Source organism: Azolla caroliniana, unplaced genomic scaffold (assembly GCF_043228905.1).
Source record: "Azolla caroliniana isolate FFs.n. ecotype wild unplaced genomic scaffold, voAzoCaro1.0.p SCAF_2, whole genome shotgun sequence".
Classification (NCBI taxonomy): Eukaryota; Viridiplantae; Streptophyta; class Polypodiopsida; order Salviniales; family Salviniaceae; genus Azolla; species Azolla caroliniana.
The window spans coordinates 13,491,810-13,514,196 of record NW_028230437.1 but is presented as its reverse complement, the minus strand read 5'-3'; the positions used below and the strand labels follow the sequence as shown (position 1 = coordinate 13,514,196).

Here is a 22,387-nt window from a genome sequence, read left to right as displayed (position 1 = left end):
AATTTCACACTAAATCCTAGAAATAATCACATAATTATTTATCAAGATAAATGCAAATTACACAAAAATGTCAATTTTGCTATACCTTTGGAAACATTTCTCAACATGATTCATCTAAATTCATATTTCTAGTTACCTCGCATTATTTGATTTTATTCTTTTGGTTTTTTTTAATGTAACAAAAGTAACAACTGGATCCTAATAAAAACAATCATATTAACGCTGTACTGAAAAAAAAACTAAACGGTTACTCAAAGACCATAGATCACTTATACTTCTAACACAGTTGCACAAGTCTTCACATAGTATTTCTTATTTATTCAGCCTTGTATACATTTTTTATCATTTTCTACAAACAGAAGAATCAGAGTTTATATTCTCAATGTTCTTCAAACATATATAACTTCCCTTCTTAGATTCTTGTTCTCTCCCTCATCACACAAAATTCTTGATGTGTAAAAGAATACCTGATTTTCTACATCCTTGATGAATTTCCACACTCATTTCAGATTCCATGTTAATATGTATTATTTAAACAAATATGGAGAAAAAAAAAATCCAAAAAAAATATGGAGAAAATTGTGCACAAAAATGTTTTGCATGTATTAATATTTTCCATTCAACTATAGAAATTACATCTCTAATATTGTATATATTGTAATCTACAAAATTTTAATCTTGAATTTTAATGCTTATTCATTCACTGGGGCAAGAAGTAAAATAATTACAGAAAGCTGAAAATGCTGATTATTGCTGCCAACCATCAAATTTTTATTTTTCCCTTGAAGATCAGGATGCGTTTGTATCCTTATCATACACCTCATGAAGTTCTTTTGATAGAAACATCCAGAAAAAGCTTGAACTCCTATTGTATCCAGCACATGCCAGTGATCTGAGAATCTCCCAAGCAAGAATTTGTGCTTCTGGTCTGGTAGCAAACCTAATTGCAAAGGCCATCCATATTTCTGGTGCTGATTCTACCGCCCTAATGAAAGCACCAAGCCCCATGGAGACTCTCGATCTAAAACCATTTTTCTGCATTAGAGCAATTTAAATCATCATAGACAAAATAACAGGTTTAATATCTTAAGCAAATCAAGTTATCAGTTCCAGCTCTAAGGTAAGTCAAACCAACCAATTCAACACACCCAAAGTTCAATAGCAGGAATTTGCCAAACCCTATCATGTTCATTTTCATGCATAAATTCCTTTCACAACAATATACCACCATATGCTGTTATTCATGCCAGAACAGAGCATTGTCACCATAATACAAGCAAGGCCTGTTCTAAATGTTTTTACACAAAATTAACTGCAATTATCAACTTTCAGAAGGCCATTTATGGGTTTATCATTTAGCATTCTCACAATCCTTTTTCTATCCTCTCAATCATGGCTGCTCGAAATATATCTGATGCATATTATTAGTCAAACGAAAATCAGAAACAAAGAATTCATCATGTAAAACTTGTTGTCACTACCTTGAATCAATTTGGAGTGGTAAAGCTAGGTCTACTTTCCACAACAGATACTCTAGAAGAAATGGAAACGAACCACAATGCAAATTGAGCAAATGATGAGATTCTTATAGCTACCACTTCGGCAACAAATCTGTAAGTGAATATATTTAGATTATGAATTCAATGTTCAAATCAAATAGAAGCATCAGAGTGTTTAAGTTCATTCTCGATAAGACCCTCTTCGTAGGCCTTCCTGTCTTATGTATCAGGACAGTATCTCCAAACATCTAAGGGGATAAAGTCATCATGTTGAATTGATAATCAATATACATGTACCACAACTTTCTTTGCTGAGAACTTCACACGAGAGTTTTAAAAATATACTTCACATGTACCGATATCTGTGGATGTACATGACAATGAGGTCAACGCAGACATGCAGGAGGTGGCCAACGCAGATGAGAACTCAAAGTAGTATCATTAGTAATATTGCTGTATCTTGCAGAGATAGGCCTTTGGGTAAAAGAAAGAAATAGTCAAGCTCTTCCACCAATCTAAAGTAGTTAAGTAGTCTGTAATTAATTTGTTTGAATATTTAGTGGGTATAACCCTTCTGTACCTCATCGAGCATAATTATCCATAACTCTTTTTTGCATTCATCAAATGTAGATTGTCATTTTGAACGGTCAAGGAACGTGGCAACCAATGGAATCTTAAAAGTTATTGAAGTACTTGTGACTACAAGATCAACTTCACATGGACCTTTGAATCCTTATGTCGGATGCCAATGAGGGGGGTGGGGTTCCAGGACCTCAATATTCAGTACACTGGCCCTCTGAAGATAAAAGTCAATATGCACCCATGTTGCTGACATATCAAGGTTTCATACATTACTTGTGGTTGTGTTATATTACCAAGCAAGAAGGTGCATAGGTGCATTGAATGTTGATTTACCTTACCATGTGAGTATAATAAGTTCAATCCCCAACCACCTTCTTATTTTGATGTATCCTGATATGAAGGAACACACATCCTTCCATATAGAACATCTTCAAAAGTTTCTGAAAGGATCAACAAATAAAGCATAACTTATGAATTATTTAACTTTACCTCTTGTGACCTAGCATCTTGGTCTCTTTTGGCGCCCACATTTGAATAATGGTCTTCATTGTTTCCTTGAACAGCATGATCAAAAAGTATGTTGAATGCTTCCACAATATCCTTAACTAACCACACCCTTACTCTGTACCCATCCTCCGATAGTATAAATTCAAACAGATCAGAAGTGGCTGAGATGACAGTCCGTATATCAAAAAATCCCCAAGAGCGTGCTGGGCCTCTTTCTAACCCATCCTGCCCAGCCCAGCTATCTCCATTCGCCGACTGTAGAGATGAATATGTGCTCTCTTGGGAGATGGCAATTATCTGCCACAAACTAAACAGATTCAAATAAAAAACAGTAGAGATCTAAAGAATATTACGGATGTTCCAGATGCACACCCACATTAAGGCAGCATTCAAATATTCCTAAAACATCAAATTGAACTCCAGCATCCATGTGTGCCATCAAGATATGTTCCACAAACATGCTCACAAAGCCATCCTTGGGTAACCTTTCTTAATGATTTAAGATTTTTTTGAAAATAACCAAAATGAATCTTCCTAACAAGTGTAAATACAGAATAAATTTTTGTTTTGTTTCAGAGCTGTGCCTAGTGTTTTCCATCCTATGACATCTTGGTTATTTTGGAAAACATCCGATGTTTGAATATATGATTGTGATCCGTTGAAAGATGTTGGTGGACTGAATGTTGAAATGCATAGAGGTTTAAATATTACGTCATTTTCAGTAATGCTATAGATTTTGATGACATATGGATTTCAACTTTGGAGTATGCAATCATCATGCACATCTTAGTGGGGTATCAATTAGATATGAGACACTACTGTCTATGGAGACTGAACAAGAATAATCCCCATGCACAATATCCACACAAGCAGATAAACCATTACAAGGGGAATATACTTAGACAACATTCCATTCTATACCAAACGTTCAAGTCGATTCCACCGAATAGATCCATTATTGCGGATGAGTAGCTCTCGCAATATTTTTCTCATTTGAGGATCTGGATCAGCAAGAAGCCTTCCAATGATGAATGGATATGCACTAGCAACCACTTTAAACTGCGGATCCAGCACGGTTGCCGTTCCTTCTAGTGATCCTAGAGCTCTGATTACAAGTGCATATTGTGGGGGAAGACTAAAGTTGAACCGGTACATGACATCTGACAGTTGATTCATGATCCCCTGCATAACGGACAAACAAAAATGTTTTTAAGAATTGAATATGGGCAACGAGAAAAATGTGTGAGTATTCCATAGCATAAGTATTGTTGGAATGTCCTTGGAACCTGACTTTCTATGCCCTGTGTGCATTTGAGACTTACTTTAACTAGCAATCCTGACATTAATAGAATCTTCATATTAGAGAAACATATAGTAACATGAGTTCTTTTCTACTGGACGAATTCTTTTACAGCCTTTAGAAATTCTTTGAAAATTGTGTGTAACAGATCTATCATAGAGCAAATATACCTTTCATGCATAAGAATGTAGGTGGTCTTTACTACTGGCAAGAAGCTTTTACAGCTTTGTGGAATTCTTTCTTAAGATCATGAGTAGCATATCTACCCTATGCATTACATGAGCAACTGACGAATGAGCCGTGCACAACATGTGTAACTGAATACACATTGCCTTACATTACCTGTATATAGCGGTTCTTGCTACAACTATAAGATATGATAACAAAAAAGTAAATCTGTCTATGAGTGACATAAAACATTGGAAACTATCAATGCCTGGATAATAACTACGTTTCTTTATGTTGGGAATAAAGGGCTATCGTGCCATTTATTTGTGCACGAGTGTGAACGCACTCGTAGCACACTTTTGACTTGTATATACATAATATCTAAAAACCAAAAAAGAGGTACACTCTTTGTACCCAAGACCGCGTGCATCTCTCTCTCTCCCTTTGTCTCTCACTCATACTCTCTCCCTCTTTGTTTTTGACCTAAACCCTAATCCTCGTGCTGCCTTCAAACTGGTATCAGAGCAAAGTTTAGGGTTTTTTGCAGAGCAGAGTTTACGGTTTTTTGCAAAGCAGGTTTGGTCCTCCGTTTGGGCTAAGAAATCATGACTAGCGGCAGTGACAGTAACCACCTTATGAACATCAAGAAGCTTGAGGGTGCACATAACTTTGCGGTTTGGAAAAAGCAATGCTACAACATCCTGCTGCAAAAGAAGCATGCAAAGCCTATTAAAGTCAAAGGGGTAAAGCCTACAGATATGGACCAAGATCATTGGCAAGAGTTGAACGAGCTTGCACGCTCGACTATTGAGTTGCCAATTTCTAATGCCTTGTTTAATATTGAAGGTTTGGATTGTGCCTATTCTATATGGACTAGACTAGAGGAACTGTATGCCCAGAAGACGGCAACTAGCAAAGTTTTTAGGCTTAAGAAACTTATGGATTTGCGTATGACAGAGGGTACACCCATGTCAACTCACTTGAATGAGTTCAATTCTATTTTTTAGCCAGCTAGTTGCCTTGAAATTCATCATTGATTATGAGTTTAAGGCCATATTTTTACTTTGCACCTTGCCAGAAAGTTAGGATACTTTCAAGACTACTATAAGCAATTCCAATGCGATGCTTCTTTATTCCGATGTAGAGAGTTCTCTACTCATGGAAGAGATGAGTCGGCAAAACAATGCATCCAATAAGTCCTCTAGTGCATGGCATATAAGGGGTAGGTCACAACAAAGAGGCAAATCTTATACTTATGGCCATAGTAAATCACGTGGTAAAGATGTAGAATGTCATCACTGTGGCAAAAAGGGTCACTTTAAACGTGATTGTTTGAAATGGAAGAAAGAGAAAGGAAAGGGCAAGAAGATAGATGATTTCATAGAAGAAAAGAGAAACATTCAACCGAGGAAAGGCAATACTAAAATTGAAGCGGTGAATGTAGTCACTCACGATAGTGATAGTGGAAATGATGTACTCTTTGTTTCATCATGCCATAGAGAACATGCTTTACTTGCAGATACAAATGGTGACATGCACACTTGGATACTCGATTCCGGTGCTTCTTTTCACGTCACCCCTCATCGTGAGTGGTTTTCAGATTACACAAGGGGTCGACATAGTGTTGTCCATCTTGGGGACAACTACGCATGTGAAATTGCAGGTATTGGCACTGTGCAATTACAATTTCAGCATGGTTTTGCTTTCACACTTCAGCATGTACCTCAGCTCAAGAAGAGCTTGATTAGCACAGGACAGCTAGATGATGATGGATTTCACACAACCTTTGGTGATGGGAAATGGAAGATTTGTAAGGGATCTAGAGTTATTGCCAAGGGTAGTAAAAGTGATACTTTGTATCCTCTCCATGTATCTAGTGTGAGTGACCATGTTGTTGCCATAACCGAGCAGCCTAGTGTTTCTTTGTGGTATGGCCGGTTGGGACACATGAGTGAAACTGGTATGAAAGTATTGTCTCGTTTGGGTTACTTGTCATGTCTTCGTTATGCTGATTTTGAACATTGTGATCATTGCATTTATGGTAAACACATGTACAAACATCTCACAAAAAGTCACTTTCGCTGAAGTCATCCCTGCTTGAGTTAGTACATTCAAATGTATATCAGATGCCAGGGCTATCATTAGGGGGAAAGAAATACTTAGTCACTTTTGTGGATGATGCTACACGAAAGGTATGGGTTTACCCTATTCATAGCAAGGATGAAGTGCTCGACAAGTTTCGAACATTTTTGGCATTAGTTGAGAATCAAATTGAAAAAACACTTAAGTGTCTTCGCTCTGACAATGGTGGGGAATGTGTCCAAGGCTTTTCAAGCATTTTGTGACAGCAAAGGGATAAAGAGGGAACTCACTGCCCCTTATAATCCACCCCAAAATGGAGTTGTAGAGCATATGAATCGGACTATTCAAAATAAGGTCCATACTATGCTGTCTCATGCTGCGTTACCCCATGGTTTTTGGGCAGAGGCTGTTATGACAGCTGTTCACTTGATTAATCGGTCACCTAACAGGTCTTTGGGAGAGGGAATACCCCAAGAAGCGTGGTCGGGTAAGCCACCTTCATATGCTCACTTGAGAGTCTTTGGCTGTGAGGCTTTTGTGCACATTCGTAAAGAAGAACACAACAAACTTGAGCCAAAGTCCTGCAAATGTATTTTCCTAGGATATGGTGACGAGGGTCAAATGGGGTATAGATTGTGGGATCCCGAGAAAAGAAAAATAGTACACAGCAATGATGTTATCTTCCGGGAAAATCACATGCATAAACAGCCCGAAAAGACCGAGGAAGTACGGAGGGTTGTATTCCGAGAAGAAATACTTTTTAGACAGAAAAATGTGCCCGCTGTACAGCAGCAAACACCTGCTGTAAACTTACCTGCAAATGCAGAAAATGAGGTTGGCAATGATCAGCCAGCCTTTGCCAATAATGATGAGCCACCAAATGTGCAGGAACAGCTAGAACAGCTGTTAATGCTGATTTGCAGGCTGAAATGCCTGGACAGCAAGTTGAAAATGATGATTTGCAGGCTCAACAGCTACCAAACAATGAGCATTGGGTTAGGAGATCGCCTAGAGTTACTAGAAGGCCTGACAGATTTGTTCCTGATGCAAACAGTGTGTCTGATTATGTCATGGTAACTGATTGTGGCGAACCGACTTGCTTCAAGGAAGCAATGGACAGACAGGACAATAAGAAATGGTATAAAACCATGCTGTTAGAGATGGAATCTCTTGAGAAAAATGACACTTGGGATTTGGTGCAGTTGCCTAAAGGGCGAAAACACTTCCATGCAAATGGGTTTATAAAATGAAGGTCATTTCGGATTCCTCGCCAAAGTACAAAGCAAGATTGGTTGCAAAAGGATAAAAGAAAGAATATGGAGTTGATTTTGATGAGATCTTCTCGCCTGTAGTCAAGATGACTACATTAAGAATCATTTTGGGCTTAGTTGCAGCTGAAGATATGGAGCTCATACAAATGGATGTGAAGACCACCTTTTTACATGGCGATCTGCATGAAGACATATATATGCAGCAGCCTGAAGGTTTTGTGGCTAAAGGCAAAGAGAAGATGGTTTGTAAGCTCAAAAGAAGTTTGTATGGGTTGAAACAAGCACCAAGAGAATGGTATCATAAATTTGATGCATTTATGCAGTCTCAAGGTTTTCATAGAAGTCAAGTGGACCACTGCTTGTACACCAAGAAGGCAGTAGATGGCAGCCTGATTATCTTGGTTTTGTATGTTGATGATAGGTTTATTGCTGGCAAGGATAATCATGCCTTGGATTCATTGAAGCAAAGCCTTCATGGCAGCTTTGATATGAATGATCTTGGTGATGCAAATCACATCCTTGGCATGCAAATAATCTGAAACTGGTCCAAAGGGGTACTCTTTCTATCTCAGAAGGAGTATATCTTTAAGGTTTTGCAGCGTTTCAATATAGAGGGGGGGAAAACAATTGGGGTTCCATTGCCTCCATATTTGAAACTCAGTGCAGAAGACAGCCCTACATCTGATGATGAGAAGGTTGAAATGGCTAAGGTTCCATATGCTTCAGCCGTTGGCAGTTTGATATATGCGATGGTTGCTACTAGCCCTGATATTGCCTTTGCAGTGAGAGTGATTAGTAGGTACATGGCAAATCCCGGCAAAAAGCATTGGGAAGCGGTGAAAGGTATTATGAGATACCTCAACGGCACAAAGGACTTGGGCATTTGCTTTGAAAAGCAAAAGGCATCTGTCGTTGGTTTTACGGATGTGGACTATGCTGGTCATGCAGACTGCAGGAAGTCTACTTCTGGGTATGTGTTTACTTTCACAGGAGGAACGGTCTCTTGGATCTCCAGACTACAGAAGTGTGTTGCATTGTCTACTACAGAGGCAGAGTATGTTGCTGCCACTGAGGCATGAAGAGTTAGCTATTCTTCATTGTGACAGCCAGAGTGCTAACATACTAGCTCGGAATCCCGTCTTTCATGCAAAGACGAAGCACATAGAGGTGAAGTATCACTTCATCAGAGATGTACTTGCCAGCAAGAACATTGAGCTTGTCAAAGTACATACAAATAATAATCCTGCAGATCTTCTCACGAAGGGTCTTCCATCTGAGCGATTTGCTGATTGCCGACAGATGATGGGAGTTGGATAGATGTATGTAGTTCAGCTTTGTACATACTTGGACTTAGCTGACTTTCTTTTTCTTTTCTTTTTCTTCTCACGGCACATTGCCTTTAGGTGGGAGGTTGTTGGGAATAAAGGGCCATCGTGCCTTTTATTAGTGTACTCGTGTGAACGCACTCGTAGCACACTTTTGACTTGTATATACATAATATCTAAAAACCAAAAAAGAGGTACACTCTTTGTACCCAAGACAGCATGCATCTCTCTCTCTCCCTTTGTCTCTCACTCAGACTCTCTCCCTCTCTGTTTTTGACCTAAACCCTAATCCTCGTGCTGCCTTCACTTTACCGATGAATAAGTTTCAGTGTAAAAATGTATGGTATATATCATCTGCAATATATAGATATACAACTGTGTGGTATGCATGCATGATCAAATTGCGAATGATGAAATTGAGAAATAAGTGACTTTGCTCTTACAGAAATAAAAAAGTCTGTAAACCTGAAAATCTAACTGTGTCCTTGAAGACTCATCACCAAATGATGTACGCAATGCACCTGCAATATCTTTTAAGTTTGCACCCTCTGGAACAAAACCAAGATCTGAAAAGTCATTTGCAAGACCCACAGAATCTCTGTTAACAAAGTGAACAAGCTGCAATTCCAACAAAGAAACTTGTTAGCTTAAATTAGCACAACCTTTTTGCATGAGGTTACAAAACCCATGCCAATTCACATTGTTAAAAAGATGTCAAAACAAGAAACGTCAAAACAATCAACATAAATCCATTTGCAACTATCTCCATTATTATCGTCAATCGCAACTTATAGCCCAGAAATATATGGTTCTCCCACAGAAAGAGCTGGATTGATATGCACAATCTATTATGTGAATTTGACACAGATAAAGAGTTTGATGCTTTTGAGACCAAATAATTAATCGATTATAAACCTCCAATGACAGATAGTTCAGCCACATTGACATGGGAGGAGATTTTATTTCTTGACATGGATTAACAAAAACCATTTGATAGGATACCACAGAACAAGTGCCACTTCTCAATTACGTAATGCTGCAGATACAATCAGGGAAGAATTCATTAGAGGACAATTGGCAAAACTTTGATACTCAGGTAGTCATATTAATCACATTCCTGGTCTGAAGTAAAGCTGTGATATTTTGCAAACCTATTCCGCCTAGATATCACATATTGTATTTCTAGAGTATAATTGTCTGGCATTACTATATGTATATCAAAAAAAGTTTGGGATTCATGCCCAAAGTTAAAACAAGCGCGTGAGCAAATGGAACACTAGATTTTCAAAAACTCCAAGATGTCATTACCAGCACCAGATACATGACCTTAATTATCATTACAGAAATTTAAAGAGAACATAGACCAAACCAAACATTATTATCCGAAAAGAATCTTGAACTGATCATCTCATATAAATGAACCAAAAGGTAGTATGGCATGGCTACAAAATAATTGCAATCATTTGCAAAAAAACTAATCATTGTGGTAGCAGCATGAACTTCATAAAAAGGTGGCAAAACGCAGATAAAACCTCTACAAATAAACAAAATGACTGAATAGCCACAGTATCCCAAAAATAATGCACATAAAACTGAACGTCAATGTGAGTTTGTTAGGTTTCTAGATTTCTTTTATGCATATGTACGTATTCAGAAACACCATAGCACAAGTGCAGTGAATTACAATAAGAGCCTTAGGGCAACACATGAACAAGGAATAAATGTAATTGAAAAATGAAAAAAACACATTTATTCAAGAATATTCATATATATCACAACAGGAGAGAGAAAATACAGAGATGGCTTATTTTTACATGAGGATAAGGTTCCTCTTTATAAAGGCCAAGATCTGGTCATTGGGCTAACTAGCTGTTGGGGCTGACTAGCCGTTCATTCTCAACACTCTCCCTCAAGATGGGTGAAAGATATCCACTAAGCCCATATTGTCACACGATCTAGAAAGACTTATTAGCCCAAATCCCTTTGTAAGACAATCTGCTACTTGATCTTCAGTAGAAACATGACTCAATTTTAATATCCCACTATCAAGCTTCCCCTTGATAAAGAATATGTCGATTGTTGGCAATGCTGACTTATTGTCACACCACAGCCTCATCTGATTTTCTTGATTCATCTTTAATTCTACTAGGAGAGTTCTCAGCCACAACATCTCCGCAACTCCTACAGCAATAGCTCTATACTCTGCTTCTGTTGTTGACCTTGCTACCACTGACTATTTCTTACTCTTGCAAGAGACCAGATTGCCCCCAACAAAAATGCAGTATCCTGATGTGGATTTCCCATCATCAGCACAATTAGACCAATCAGAATCACAATAGCCCTCAATGTTAAAATGACCATGTTTTCTAAAGATAAATCCCTTCCCCGGGGCACCTTTGAGATATCTCAAAATCTGGTACACTGCATCCATATGATCTTTCCTCGGATCATGCATGTAACGACTTACCACACTTACTGCAAATGAAATAGCTGGAAGAGTAAGAATCAAATAAATCAGCCGACCTACCAATCTTTGATACCTTTCACAATCAACTTTCTCTCCTGCAAGTTCAGTTAACTTGATTTTTGGGTCAATTGGAGAAGCTACAGACCTACAACCCAACATTCCAGTTTCTAGGAGAATATCTAATACATATTTTCGTTGCAATAGAACTCCTTCTACCCCACGAGCTACCTCAATTGCATGAAAGTGTTGTAGCAATCCTAGATCTTTCACCTCGAACTCTTTACCTAGTTGCACCTTCAGATGGGCAATTTCTCCTTCATCGTTGCCCTAATAATTATATCATCCACATACACAGCAAGTAGCATAGTACGCTCCTTGTGTTGTCGGAAAAACATTGTATGGTCCACATTGATCTGTTGGTACCCATACCCACCATAGCCCTTCTTAACCTATCGATCCAGGCTCGAGATTGCTTTAGTCCATAAAGCAACTTCCTTAGTCTGCAAACCCTGCCTACTGTTTGAATTGTACCAAAACCTAGGCGGGATATCCATGTACACTTCCTCCATCAACTCTCCATGAAGGAATGCATTTTTTACATCTAATTGATGTAATTTCCAATCCTTATAAAGGTAAAGAGGGATGTTTGAGGGAGCAGCTATTGATTGATAACGTTCAGCAAACAAGACTGTAGTAGAGACGAGAGTAGCGGCACAATTTTTTGGGTGTACCCAACCGCCTTTATTGGTATAGAAAAAAAAAAGGTTATTATATTAGTTAGCCCTACACAGAAAGAGGTGTGTTCCCATTACCAAAAAGAGGTGTCTTGTCCAGGTGAACAATGTGTTCACATATACGAATAATTATCTAATTTGTGAACTACGGGCCTTTACACCTAACAACCTCCCACTTAAAGGTCCGATGTGAACATTCAAGTAACTTCCACTAACTGTATGCAATGCTCATGTTGAGCTTTGGCCTGTAAACAAGGACAAGTGTTCAGCTGCACTCTTGGACTCATCCAGTTGCATGCCAACAAGCTTTCGCATTAGGTGTACTTGATTAACATGTGTATTGTTTTCATATGTAGCCTTCAACTTTGCCCATATTTCAGAAGCCAATACCAACCCTTTGAGATGTACTAAAATCTCATCAAAAACAACCATCTTAATATATATGACAGCCTTTTTGTTTAAAATCCACCATGCATCTTCTAACATGTTCTCTGGTTTTTCTGCCTCCAATGCCCTGTCACAATTCTTCAGAAAAAGAATTCCTTGCATTCTCTCCTTCCACAAGTCAAAACTTGTTCCCTCAAATCGTCAAATCTCAAAAAGATTCTTCACATCTGAGGAGGATGATGCCATAACTACACAATAAAGAGGTCTGAACACTTTTTCATTGTTGTACAGCACCTACATAGAAGTTCTGAAACCCTAAACCTCACTCTGAGATAAGTTGTAAGGGTTAGGAATGATGTCAATAGGGCTGAGAAATACTCAGGATTCACCCTAGTATCGGATGTTTAGATGCAACAATGGAGCTATGGCAGAAAAGATGGAAAAAGAGCAGTAGTTGGAGGAGCTCACCTTTGAAGTGAGACTCAAAAGTTTTTAACTTATGTTTTATATGACCCATTTAGGGTTGGCCAAGTTCACACTATAAGGGGTCATTTAGTGGCTTTACCCCAACAAAGGGGTGGATCTAGGGTTTGGCAAAGGGGAAAATCTAGGGTCTGGTAGAAGGGCGGATCTAGGCTTTGATACCAAATTGAAAAATGAGAAAACAAATGTATTCAAGAATATACATATATGTCACAACAAGCAAGAGAAAATACAGAGATGGCTTATTTTTACATGAGGAGAAGGTTCCTCTTTATAAAGGCAAAGATCTAGCCATTGGGCTAACTAGCTGTTGGGGCTGACTAGCCGTTTGGCTATAACTTTAATCATTCTCAACAAATGTTGAATGAACAGATCAGCTACATCAAGCTCCCCCTCCCTCTCTATCTCCCCCTCTTCTCTCTACTCGTCTTCCCTCCTCTTGTCCTCCAACCTTGAGAGATGCCTTAATATACTCACCCCTATCCACAAGGGCTAGTATGCACACCCAACCAACCCCCTTACCTAAACAACTTTGTGTCCACACCTATGCCTAGGCCATCTCAGAATCATCCTACAGCACTAATGATCATGACAATATCCCTTTCCGATTTGGCCTCATTGAATAACTTCATGATTTCCGTGTCTTTTCTGTGATGTCAATGGAATAGCATACATAAAAATCAACATGCAGGTTCTTTCCAAAAATGGAAAGAAGAACACCAGAGCATCAGTTCTGTAAACAAAATATCAGCAAAAAATTAGATTAAAGCCCCTACCGTACGAATGAGGCCAATGCGGTACTCCTCAGGAAAGTCGCCCATCATACCAAAATCAAAGTAAGCAAGCTTGCCTTCTCTTGTCACCACAAGGTTACCAGGATGAGGATCAGCATGGAAAAACCCTTCCTCTAAAAGTTGCCTTAACGAGCAAAATACCCCCTGTAAAAAACGATTTGAAAGGTTCAAGGTAATGGAATCAAACCTAGTACCTGGAAGGTTTCCCACCTTTCTGGATGATCAGGTAACAGGAAGATCATTACTTAATGAATAAGACCAATGAATTATGAACTATACCTGATCAACAAGCTGCTGAACATCAAAGTGCATCTTCTGCAATGTCTCTAAGTCCGTTAACTTGATTCCATCAATCCATTCCATGGTAAGTACACCCTGAGTTGAGAGATTCCAATATATTTTTGGAACCTTAACAAAACCAAAAGGCTGGCCAGTTTTTTGCCGGCTATTTTCTCTTGTTGTTTTATTGTTATATATTTGTTGAGGACACCCTATGAAGACACGAACAAAAAAACCCCTCATTTAAGAATCTTACAGGCCATAACAATGAATATGGGTAATAATTCTTACAATCCTTTAGACTCACCTTCAGCATGCTCACCATACAGTCTTGCAAAACGTTCAGCATTTTGACCTTCCTTTCTGTAATCAATCTCATCGAACATATGCCCAACCTAACAGAACAAACTTACAATTTTATGGTCAATCAACTTATATTGGGCAAGATCTCCTCTACGGATTTGATCAATCAATTTTCGACAAACAGTAAACAAAGGCAGAAAAATCTACCATTTCATTGACAGCAGCCACAACATCACCACGTGCTCCTAAGAAACGCCGAAGTGAGCCTCCAACAATGTGTAAAAGGTAAGAATCAAGTGTTAACCGTGACTGCATGCCTGGCCTCTGAACCTTGACTGCAACAGGCTCTCCAGAAATTAAATGAGCTGCCATAACATGAAGTGGTTAACATGCAGAAATTGTCGTCTTAGGATTTCTATGGAAATTCCAATCTATTACAATGGGTGTGCAGGAAAAGTATAGACCTTTATAAACTTGTCCCAAGGAGGCAGCTGCTACTGGTTCTGCACTTATATCAGCAAACAGCTCAGAAGCCGGATATCCAAGCTCCGACTCGATGAACTTCAAGGCAATTGAGCTCCGAAATGGTGGAATTTGATCCTTGAAGAATCCACATCAGTTTGCATGTCATGATTTTTCAAATCAACAGTCCGATGATATCCTAAAAGCCACAAACTTAGTTAACATACCTACTTAACCACCATTCTAGTTCTAAGCAACCCTTGAAACTACACAGATCAGGCAAACAGCTTACCTGCAACTTCGCAAGTTCTTGACAATATGCATTTGGCAATACATCTGGTCGTGTGCTTAAGGCCTGACCAAGCTGCACAATCGATCATAATTCATTAGTTCACATCACGTAAACAATGAGAACTGTTAATATTCTCCCTTAAATTTATACGATATTAATCTACAAAAATGTATAATGTCTACATATATGTGTGTTTCATTGCACATTCTTTTATGTTTCTGACATTTTCTTCGCAATTTGTGATGAAATTTTAGTCATACTATTAACATATATCACCTTGAAAACCCAATAAATGTTATGGATTATTTCATTTGGACACTCTTTTATGTATCTGACATTTTGTTCAAAATATGGAACAAGCTGTATGCAAATTCCATCAAAGGCGTTTTTTTGGGATACGGTGCCAAAAGTGAGGTGGGAGTTTATATTATTAAATCTTTTCTATTTTTTGCTAAAAGTCGTATAATCTCGTTTTCAGAGTTGTACAACAACTTCGAAAAGAATATTTTGTACTTTGAATGGGATCCTTGTACAAGGTTCGACTCAGCATTAAATAGATATCTATGAGGGCATGACTTAGCTGCCACATCAGCATTTAAAGCTCTTCTTCTTCTAAGAGCATATTCTATGTATCATGGATAGCACATATATATATATATATATATATATATATATATATATATACAATATGTGTTGGAGGGTGGCAGCTCCAAACCTGCACTCTCTTTCATCTTTATTATCCCTGTACTACATTCTCTCTTTTCCCAGATTCTTCTCTCTCTAGAATCTACGACTCTTTAAATGCCTTCTCTCTCTAGAATCTGCAACGCTTTAAATGTCTCTATTCTCTTCCACTTTTTCCAAGATATTCCTTCTTATTCCTAGTTTATTATACCTGTTTGGTAGTACAAGAGTCACTTACCTACCAAACAACCATTTCACCCACTTTCCCCAATTTTGTGTAAATAGTCTATACCAGCCTCTTTTGTAAAAACTTTTACTTTTGCTGCTACTTAATAAGAAGCTCTACTCTCTGCAACCATTTTTTCTACTGCTGTCTAGCAGCCTTCTCACAGCTTGGCTGTGTCTATTTTGTTCCAACAACTGTTCCATTGCTGCTATTACCAGCTTTTCTCACATGGTATCAGAGCAATGAGGTCTCCATATCCTCAGCCTGATTTTTTTTGCCAAAGAACACACAGACCTATCTTCTTTTATTCCTCCCTCCCAACCCTATAGAGGAGGTTCTCTTAGCAGCCACCCTCCCAACCTACAGAGGAGGTTCTTCTGTTTTCTTTTCCACTCATTTGAGCCTCACCTAGGACCTAGGGAGAAGTAGAAAAGCCCTGAGCATTTACTTACAGCTGCTGTAAATTGTCCAGTTGTAGCTCAAAAGGAGGATATCCATAGCCTCACATGCCACCATTGTTTCATCAACCATTCCCCAACTCCCCAAAGAGTCCATCTTGGATGGGAACAATTACTTGGATTGGGAACTGCAGATAAAGACCTTGCTACAATACCATCGTCTATAGTACCATTGTCTATGGAATGTAGTCAATGGTAGTGAGAAGACACCACCGGTAACTTCATCTTCTTCACCCAAATCAGTTGTTGGCTCCTCTAAAGCTGAGATTGAAGCTTGGCTCGATAAGGATTCTCGTGCTCATGCTTTCCTCATGTTTAATATTAAACCGAGCATCGCTCGTCAATTTCAAGACACAGATGAAGAGACAGCCAATGAACTATGTGCAGCCATCAAAACCAGGTATCATAGAGCTAATCATGCTCAAATGATAGCTATTCAGAACCAACTAACCAATCTCAAGATTCATGACACTCCCAACATCATGGATCAAATAACGCAATTTGTTACTCTCCAAAAGGAACTAGTTTCTTTGGGAAGCGAATCAACTGAGGTTGAGTTTGTGCATCGTCTAATGATAAAGTTGCCTAAGTCATTCTCAGCTTTTTGTGACACAATTTCTCTTCTTCCCAACACACCTAACATGAATACATTTCTTGGCATGCTACAAGACAGGGCAACAAGGAAGAAAAGTGCTCAAACTTCCAATGAGACGCTTCTACATGCGAAAAGTAAAGGCAAGTGGACGCAAAATGGTAACTCCTACAACAAACCCAATCCAAGACCACCAAACAACCCAGCCTACAAGGAGTTTACCTGTCATTATTGTGGCATTCAGCCCGACTGTCGGAAAAAGAAAAGAGACATTGCCAAGAAATCTTCTTCTACCGAAAGTCAACCTACACCAAAATCAAACTCGGTCCACTCAGCCAAAGAAACAGTTTTCCTTGGCATTGAGGAACAATTTTCACATTTGGCTGGACCAACTACCTCAACCATTGATGAGTGGTTAGTAGATAGTGGTGCCACTTCTACTTCACACATGACCTATGACAAATCCATTTTGCATGATGTGAAGCCTAGCTCTTCCCAAATCTCTATAGGAGATGCCTCAAGCATTGAGGCTTCATGTGTGGGTAATGTGTTTCTTGACAATTCTTCAAATGAAGAACCTATCGTTCTTCAAGATTTGCTACATGTGCCTCGCATCTCTGCCAACCTACTTTCGGTCTACAAAATCGCCACGCAAGGTTATGGAGTCTACTTTGATAGCTCAGTTTTGGAAGTGATTGATACCAAAAGCCTACAAATTGTAGCTAGTGGCACACAAGAAGGGGGTTTATATCGCCTAAAAAGCTACCATAGTCCCTTGGAAAAGTCCAAATCTCATCTTCTTCATCTTCTTCAAGGCTCTCATGCCTTGGTGGCACAAGAAGATCCCACGTGATGGCATGCTAGGTACGGTCACCTCAACTGCAATTCTCTACAAAAGCTCTCCTCTACACAGCTAGTTGAAGGTCTGCCTATTTTCAAAACTCCCAATACCCCATGTGTTTCTTGTCTTCATGGCAAGCAACATCGAGAGCCTTTCCCTCATGAAGCCACTCACCGTGCAACATCTATCTTGGAGTTAGGGCACATTGATCTTTGTGGTCCCATGAAAACCACTACTCTTGGTGGTGCACGCTACTTCATGCTTATAATTGATGATTTCTCCCGTAAGGTTTGGGTTTATTTTCTTGTAGAGAAATCTCAAGCAGTCACCAAATTTCAAGAATGGGTAGCTCTTGTTGAGAATGAGACATCAGAGAAAGTTTGAAAGATCAAGTCCGACAATGGTGGAGAGTTTATCTCCCAAGCTTTCCACCATTTCTGCTCTCAACGAGGCATTGCTCGCCAATTTTCTACACCCAATACTCCTCAACAAAATGGAGTTGTGGAAAGGAAGAACCGGACAGTCCAAGAGATGGCTCGTACAATGCTATCTCAATCTGATCTTCCTCTCTCATTTTGGGGTGAAGCTGTCAACACAGCAATCTACATCATCAACTGCTGCCCAACAAAAGCAATTGCTACAATGACCCCTACAGAAGCATTTACAAGTGTAAAGCCCTCAGTATCTCATTTTAAAGTCTTTGGTTCTGATGCTTATGTTCACATTTTAGATCATAAAAGGACTAAATTTGAGTCCAAAACCAAGAAATGCAAATTTCTTGGTTACAACACTCTAAAGCCTACAAAGTTCTGGGATTCAAAATCAAAGTCCCTAGTCATCTCTAAGGATGTTCATTTTGTGGAGTCTAAGAGGATGACTCTAGGCTTTCACCTGAGTTCACGTTGAGATCCCAGCTGCTCCAGAATCTCCTATTTCAAACGAAGATGTCTCACCTTCAAGCCCCCCATCTCCTCCTACTCAACCTCTAACTTTGCCAACAATTCAAACCTCTCCCTCAACTCCACTCGTTTCCCTTCCCTCTACACACCAACTTCCACCACTTCCCAAGTGGCTTCAAGCCACCATTCGTGATTCTCATCTCTCCGATGCTGAACTTCATGAGTATACATATGGTTCTCCGACCAACATGAAAAGAACACATAATTCACTCCTACTCAACCTCTAACTTTGCCAACAATTCAAACCTCTCCCTCAACTCCACTCGTTTCCCTTCCCTCTACACACCAACTTCCACCACTTCCCAAGTGGCTTCAAGCCACCATTCGTGATTCTCATCTCTCCGATGCTGAACTTCATGAGTATACATCTGGTTCTCCGACCAACATGAAAAGAACACATAATTCACAATAGCCTCTTCACTCATGCAACTTTGCCTTACTGTGCATTGTTGTGCAATCACAAGAACCCACAACAACTAAAGAGGCCCTTGTTCTTCCAAAGTGGAAAGCAACAATGGAAGTTGAACTTAATTCCATTGAGCGGAATCATACATGGGAGCTAGTTCCACGGCCTCAACATTGACAAGTCATTGGACTAAAATGGATTTTCAAGACCAAGTACCATGTTGATGGTACTTTGGATAAGCACAATGCACGTTTAGTTGCAAAAGGCTACTCACAAATCGAATGAGTGGATTATGAGGAAACTTTTGCTCCAACAGTAAGGTACACCTCTATTCGATGTGCACTTGCACTTGCTGCTCCCAACAAATGGCCCATCTTTCAAATGGATGTCAAGTCAGCCTTCCTTAATGGTGACTTGAAAGAGGAGGTTTATGTTGAACAGCCTCCAGGTTTCGAGATTTCAGAGCAGAAAAACATGGTCTATAGGTTACACAAAGCCTTGTATGGCTTAAAGCAAGCGCCCAAAGCTTGGGATGACAAAATTGATACCTTCTTTCTCTCACTTGGGTTTAAACACTGTTATGCTGACAGGAATCTCTATGCTATGCTAAATATATCATTTGGAAAACTTGACAAAACATAGGGATGAAAATCCATATTCAATAATCAATGAGCACAAGGATGTAATACATATGGGAAATTGATGATTAATTCAATGTTCACACTTGCCACTTCATATTTAAGCTCACCAGCTCTAGTCTTATGAGCCCCATATAAGAAAAACAAGGATCTAGTGTGAACGACAAAGCACAACAGGGTTATGAGAAGAGCCTATGCACAATAGTTAATCCATTCAACATACTCTATGGCAAATGTTTGCTTTAGATCCACGCATGACACTCACAAACAATAAATGTTACATACATCATCTGCTTTAGATCCGTAAACACCACCCTCCCAAAAAATAAATGTTACATATAAGAAACATTCATCTGACTGCTTACTTCAGTTTATCTATGCCTTTGTTACAGGTTCAGACTTATCTAAAACATGAAGAATCTCTTGGTACACAATATGTTCAATACATCTGAAAGAAAATGGATCCACATACACACACAAAAATTACATGCAATCACTAGGCAAAACATCTAAACGTGTTCACAAAATGAAAATTTACGCAAATTTCTAAGGTTCTGAGGACTAACTCATTAGTCTATGCATCTAGTATGTATCAAAGCATTCAATAACTACCAAAAATATTATCCAATATACTACTGTATTTATTAATGTCATAAATGAATCTAAATTTTATGAGCTGATAGGTTTACAATTATATTGACATCCTGATAGACTATATATGAAATTACTTCATAAATAGAAACTTTACTGAAATTATAAATAAAGCCATGAGATTTTGCTAAATGCTTTGAATCATTTTTAGCTCTGAACAAATGAAATACCTTAACATAGAAAGGCCCAAGCCGAATAAGGCATCTTCGTAACTGTAAATAATGGAGATATGCAGATAGTATAAGATTTAAGAAATCCCAAAATCACAATGCAACCTCCAGAGAAGAAAGACGTATGTCCTACCTTTTCTGCTCGTTTGCGTATGTCCTTGAGAAAGACGTGCCACACAGTTAAAATGGCAACTTCTGTCATTATATAAGCTGCTCTGTAGATTACCAAAAGAGGACGAAAATGATAGAATTTCCTTGATCTTTCTTTCTTCTCAACATGAAATCTTCCCACTTCATAATGGGTCATGTGGACACCACTCGAGTCAACATGTATTCTTTTGTTGAAGCAAAATCTGCCAGCCACAAAAGATAGTAGACTCTTTGAATCATTCTCATAAATACCTTATGAATTGACATGATTATTTAATTATGAGTGGTACAAGGAAAATCATCAAAAATATATCGAGGAATAGCTATTTTTTCCTAATCTTGGGTTCCAATTTAAATGTGTTAAGATAACACTATACAAAGTCCAGACTCTAGACATTTGGCAGTGTCCTTTAATATATCACGTAAATACCACATGTACAGCAAAGTAGTGATCAAATGCATTCCTTCAATCATGTTAAGATTTGAAGAACACCTGCATAAACATTTTTTCTTTAATGGCAGGTGTGTTCAAATGACCTGCATGTCCATAAAAACTATACTTCTAGGTAATCATAAATGTGAACTTCTAGCTAAATCTTATATTAGGAAAAAAAGAACACTTGATACTGATGCAACACTCACATGTTTGCACAAATGGGAAGACGATTTCTGAGTGCAAAGTCTCCAGCACTTCTCTTAGAGTAGCCTTCTGCACATCAGAAATCCATCTTTTAGATCGACATAATTGTGTGACTTCTCATTATAAGTTAATTGCATGCAGGAAGAGCAACATCAATCTTTTATATTTAAGAAAAAGATGGAATCTCCATATCGCAATGTGTTTTTCCCAGTCATTTAGATGCATAAACAGAAAAAATGGAATCTATCTGATATTTTCGTTTGGAAGCTTTCATCTAACTTCTTGTATGCCTTGCTTAAAATTAAGAGGAAAATAAACAGAGCTTCAAAAGGAGTTTCAATTCGTTGTTATCATTTCTGTATGCGTCTGCTAGAACAACTCGATGCTTACAAAAACGATCGGATTCTTACTTACATATAAAACCTAACTACAGGTCAGAATCAGTAAAAAATAGTGAAAAAATCCTAGGTTTCTAGACACAGTACAAATAATTACATATACTGTAAAAATCACAGATCAGATAAAGTTGATTTCCAAGAAAGAAACAGTAACAGTAAGCATACGAAAACCTGGTTGAAGATGAGAGGAGAAATGCCGAAGTATAACAGGAGCACATCGAAGTTTTCTTCTAGAGTGTGAAAGAAGAAAGGCAGAGAAACTCATCTTCAACGACGAATCATATACGAAGGATATGGCAAAAGATCGATCGATATTTCGTATCCTCTATGCAGAAGAAGAAGAAGTAAGGGAATTAGGGCTCCTGCTGAAGAAAGGTATCAAGCCGCATACATATATCAATATGTATGTATTTCTTATTTACTACTACTGCTACTGCTACTGCTACTAACAAACTATGTACATCCATACATACATACATACATACATACATAATTATAAAACCATCCGGGTGCTCGTGTCTAACTACTACCAAATATTAAAGAGGCCACATGAGGGAATTGGACACTTCAGTTCAGGTTGCTCAACTGACGGCGCGTGCGATCTGCACCGTCCAACGTGGATAAAAAGTTGACAGTGTT

General features: G+C 38.6%; 1 protein-coding gene across 3 annotated transcripts; it reads right to left on the bottom strand.

The window, feature by feature from the left end:
- Positions 1 to 573: 573 nt before the first annotated feature.
- Positions 574 to 22,098, bottom strand: LOC147867386 (uncharacterized). 3 transcript variants are annotated; one of them, XM_087315166.1, is made up of 14 exons: positions 21,914 to 22,096; positions 21,353 to 21,419; positions 20,694 to 20,913; positions 20,561 to 20,602; positions 14,936 to 15,007; positions 14,646 to 14,781; positions 14,389 to 14,546; positions 14,186 to 14,273; positions 13,879 to 14,090; positions 13,582 to 13,743; positions 9,200 to 9,352; positions 3,510 to 3,770; positions 2,571 to 2,885; positions 574 to 1,035 (listed from the first exon to the last, which is right to left on the bottom strand). In XM_087315166.1, the coding sequence occupies exons 1-14, from the start codon at positions 22,011 to 22,013 to the stop codon at positions 790 to 792; spliced, it is 2,232 nt and encodes a 743-aa protein (XP_087171292.1). In that variant the 5' UTR covers positions 22,014 to 22,096; the 3' UTR covers positions 574 to 789. The 3 variants fall into 3 exon arrangements, with proteins under 3 accessions (XP_087171292.1, XP_087171294.1, XP_087171295.1); XM_087315168.1 differs by having other exon boundaries at positions 21,920 to 22,096; XM_087315169.1 differs by lacking the exon at positions 574 to 1,035 and having other exon boundaries at positions 2,690 to 2,895; positions 21,914 to 22,098.
- Between the last annotated feature and the right edge of the window lie 289 nt (positions 22,099 to 22,387).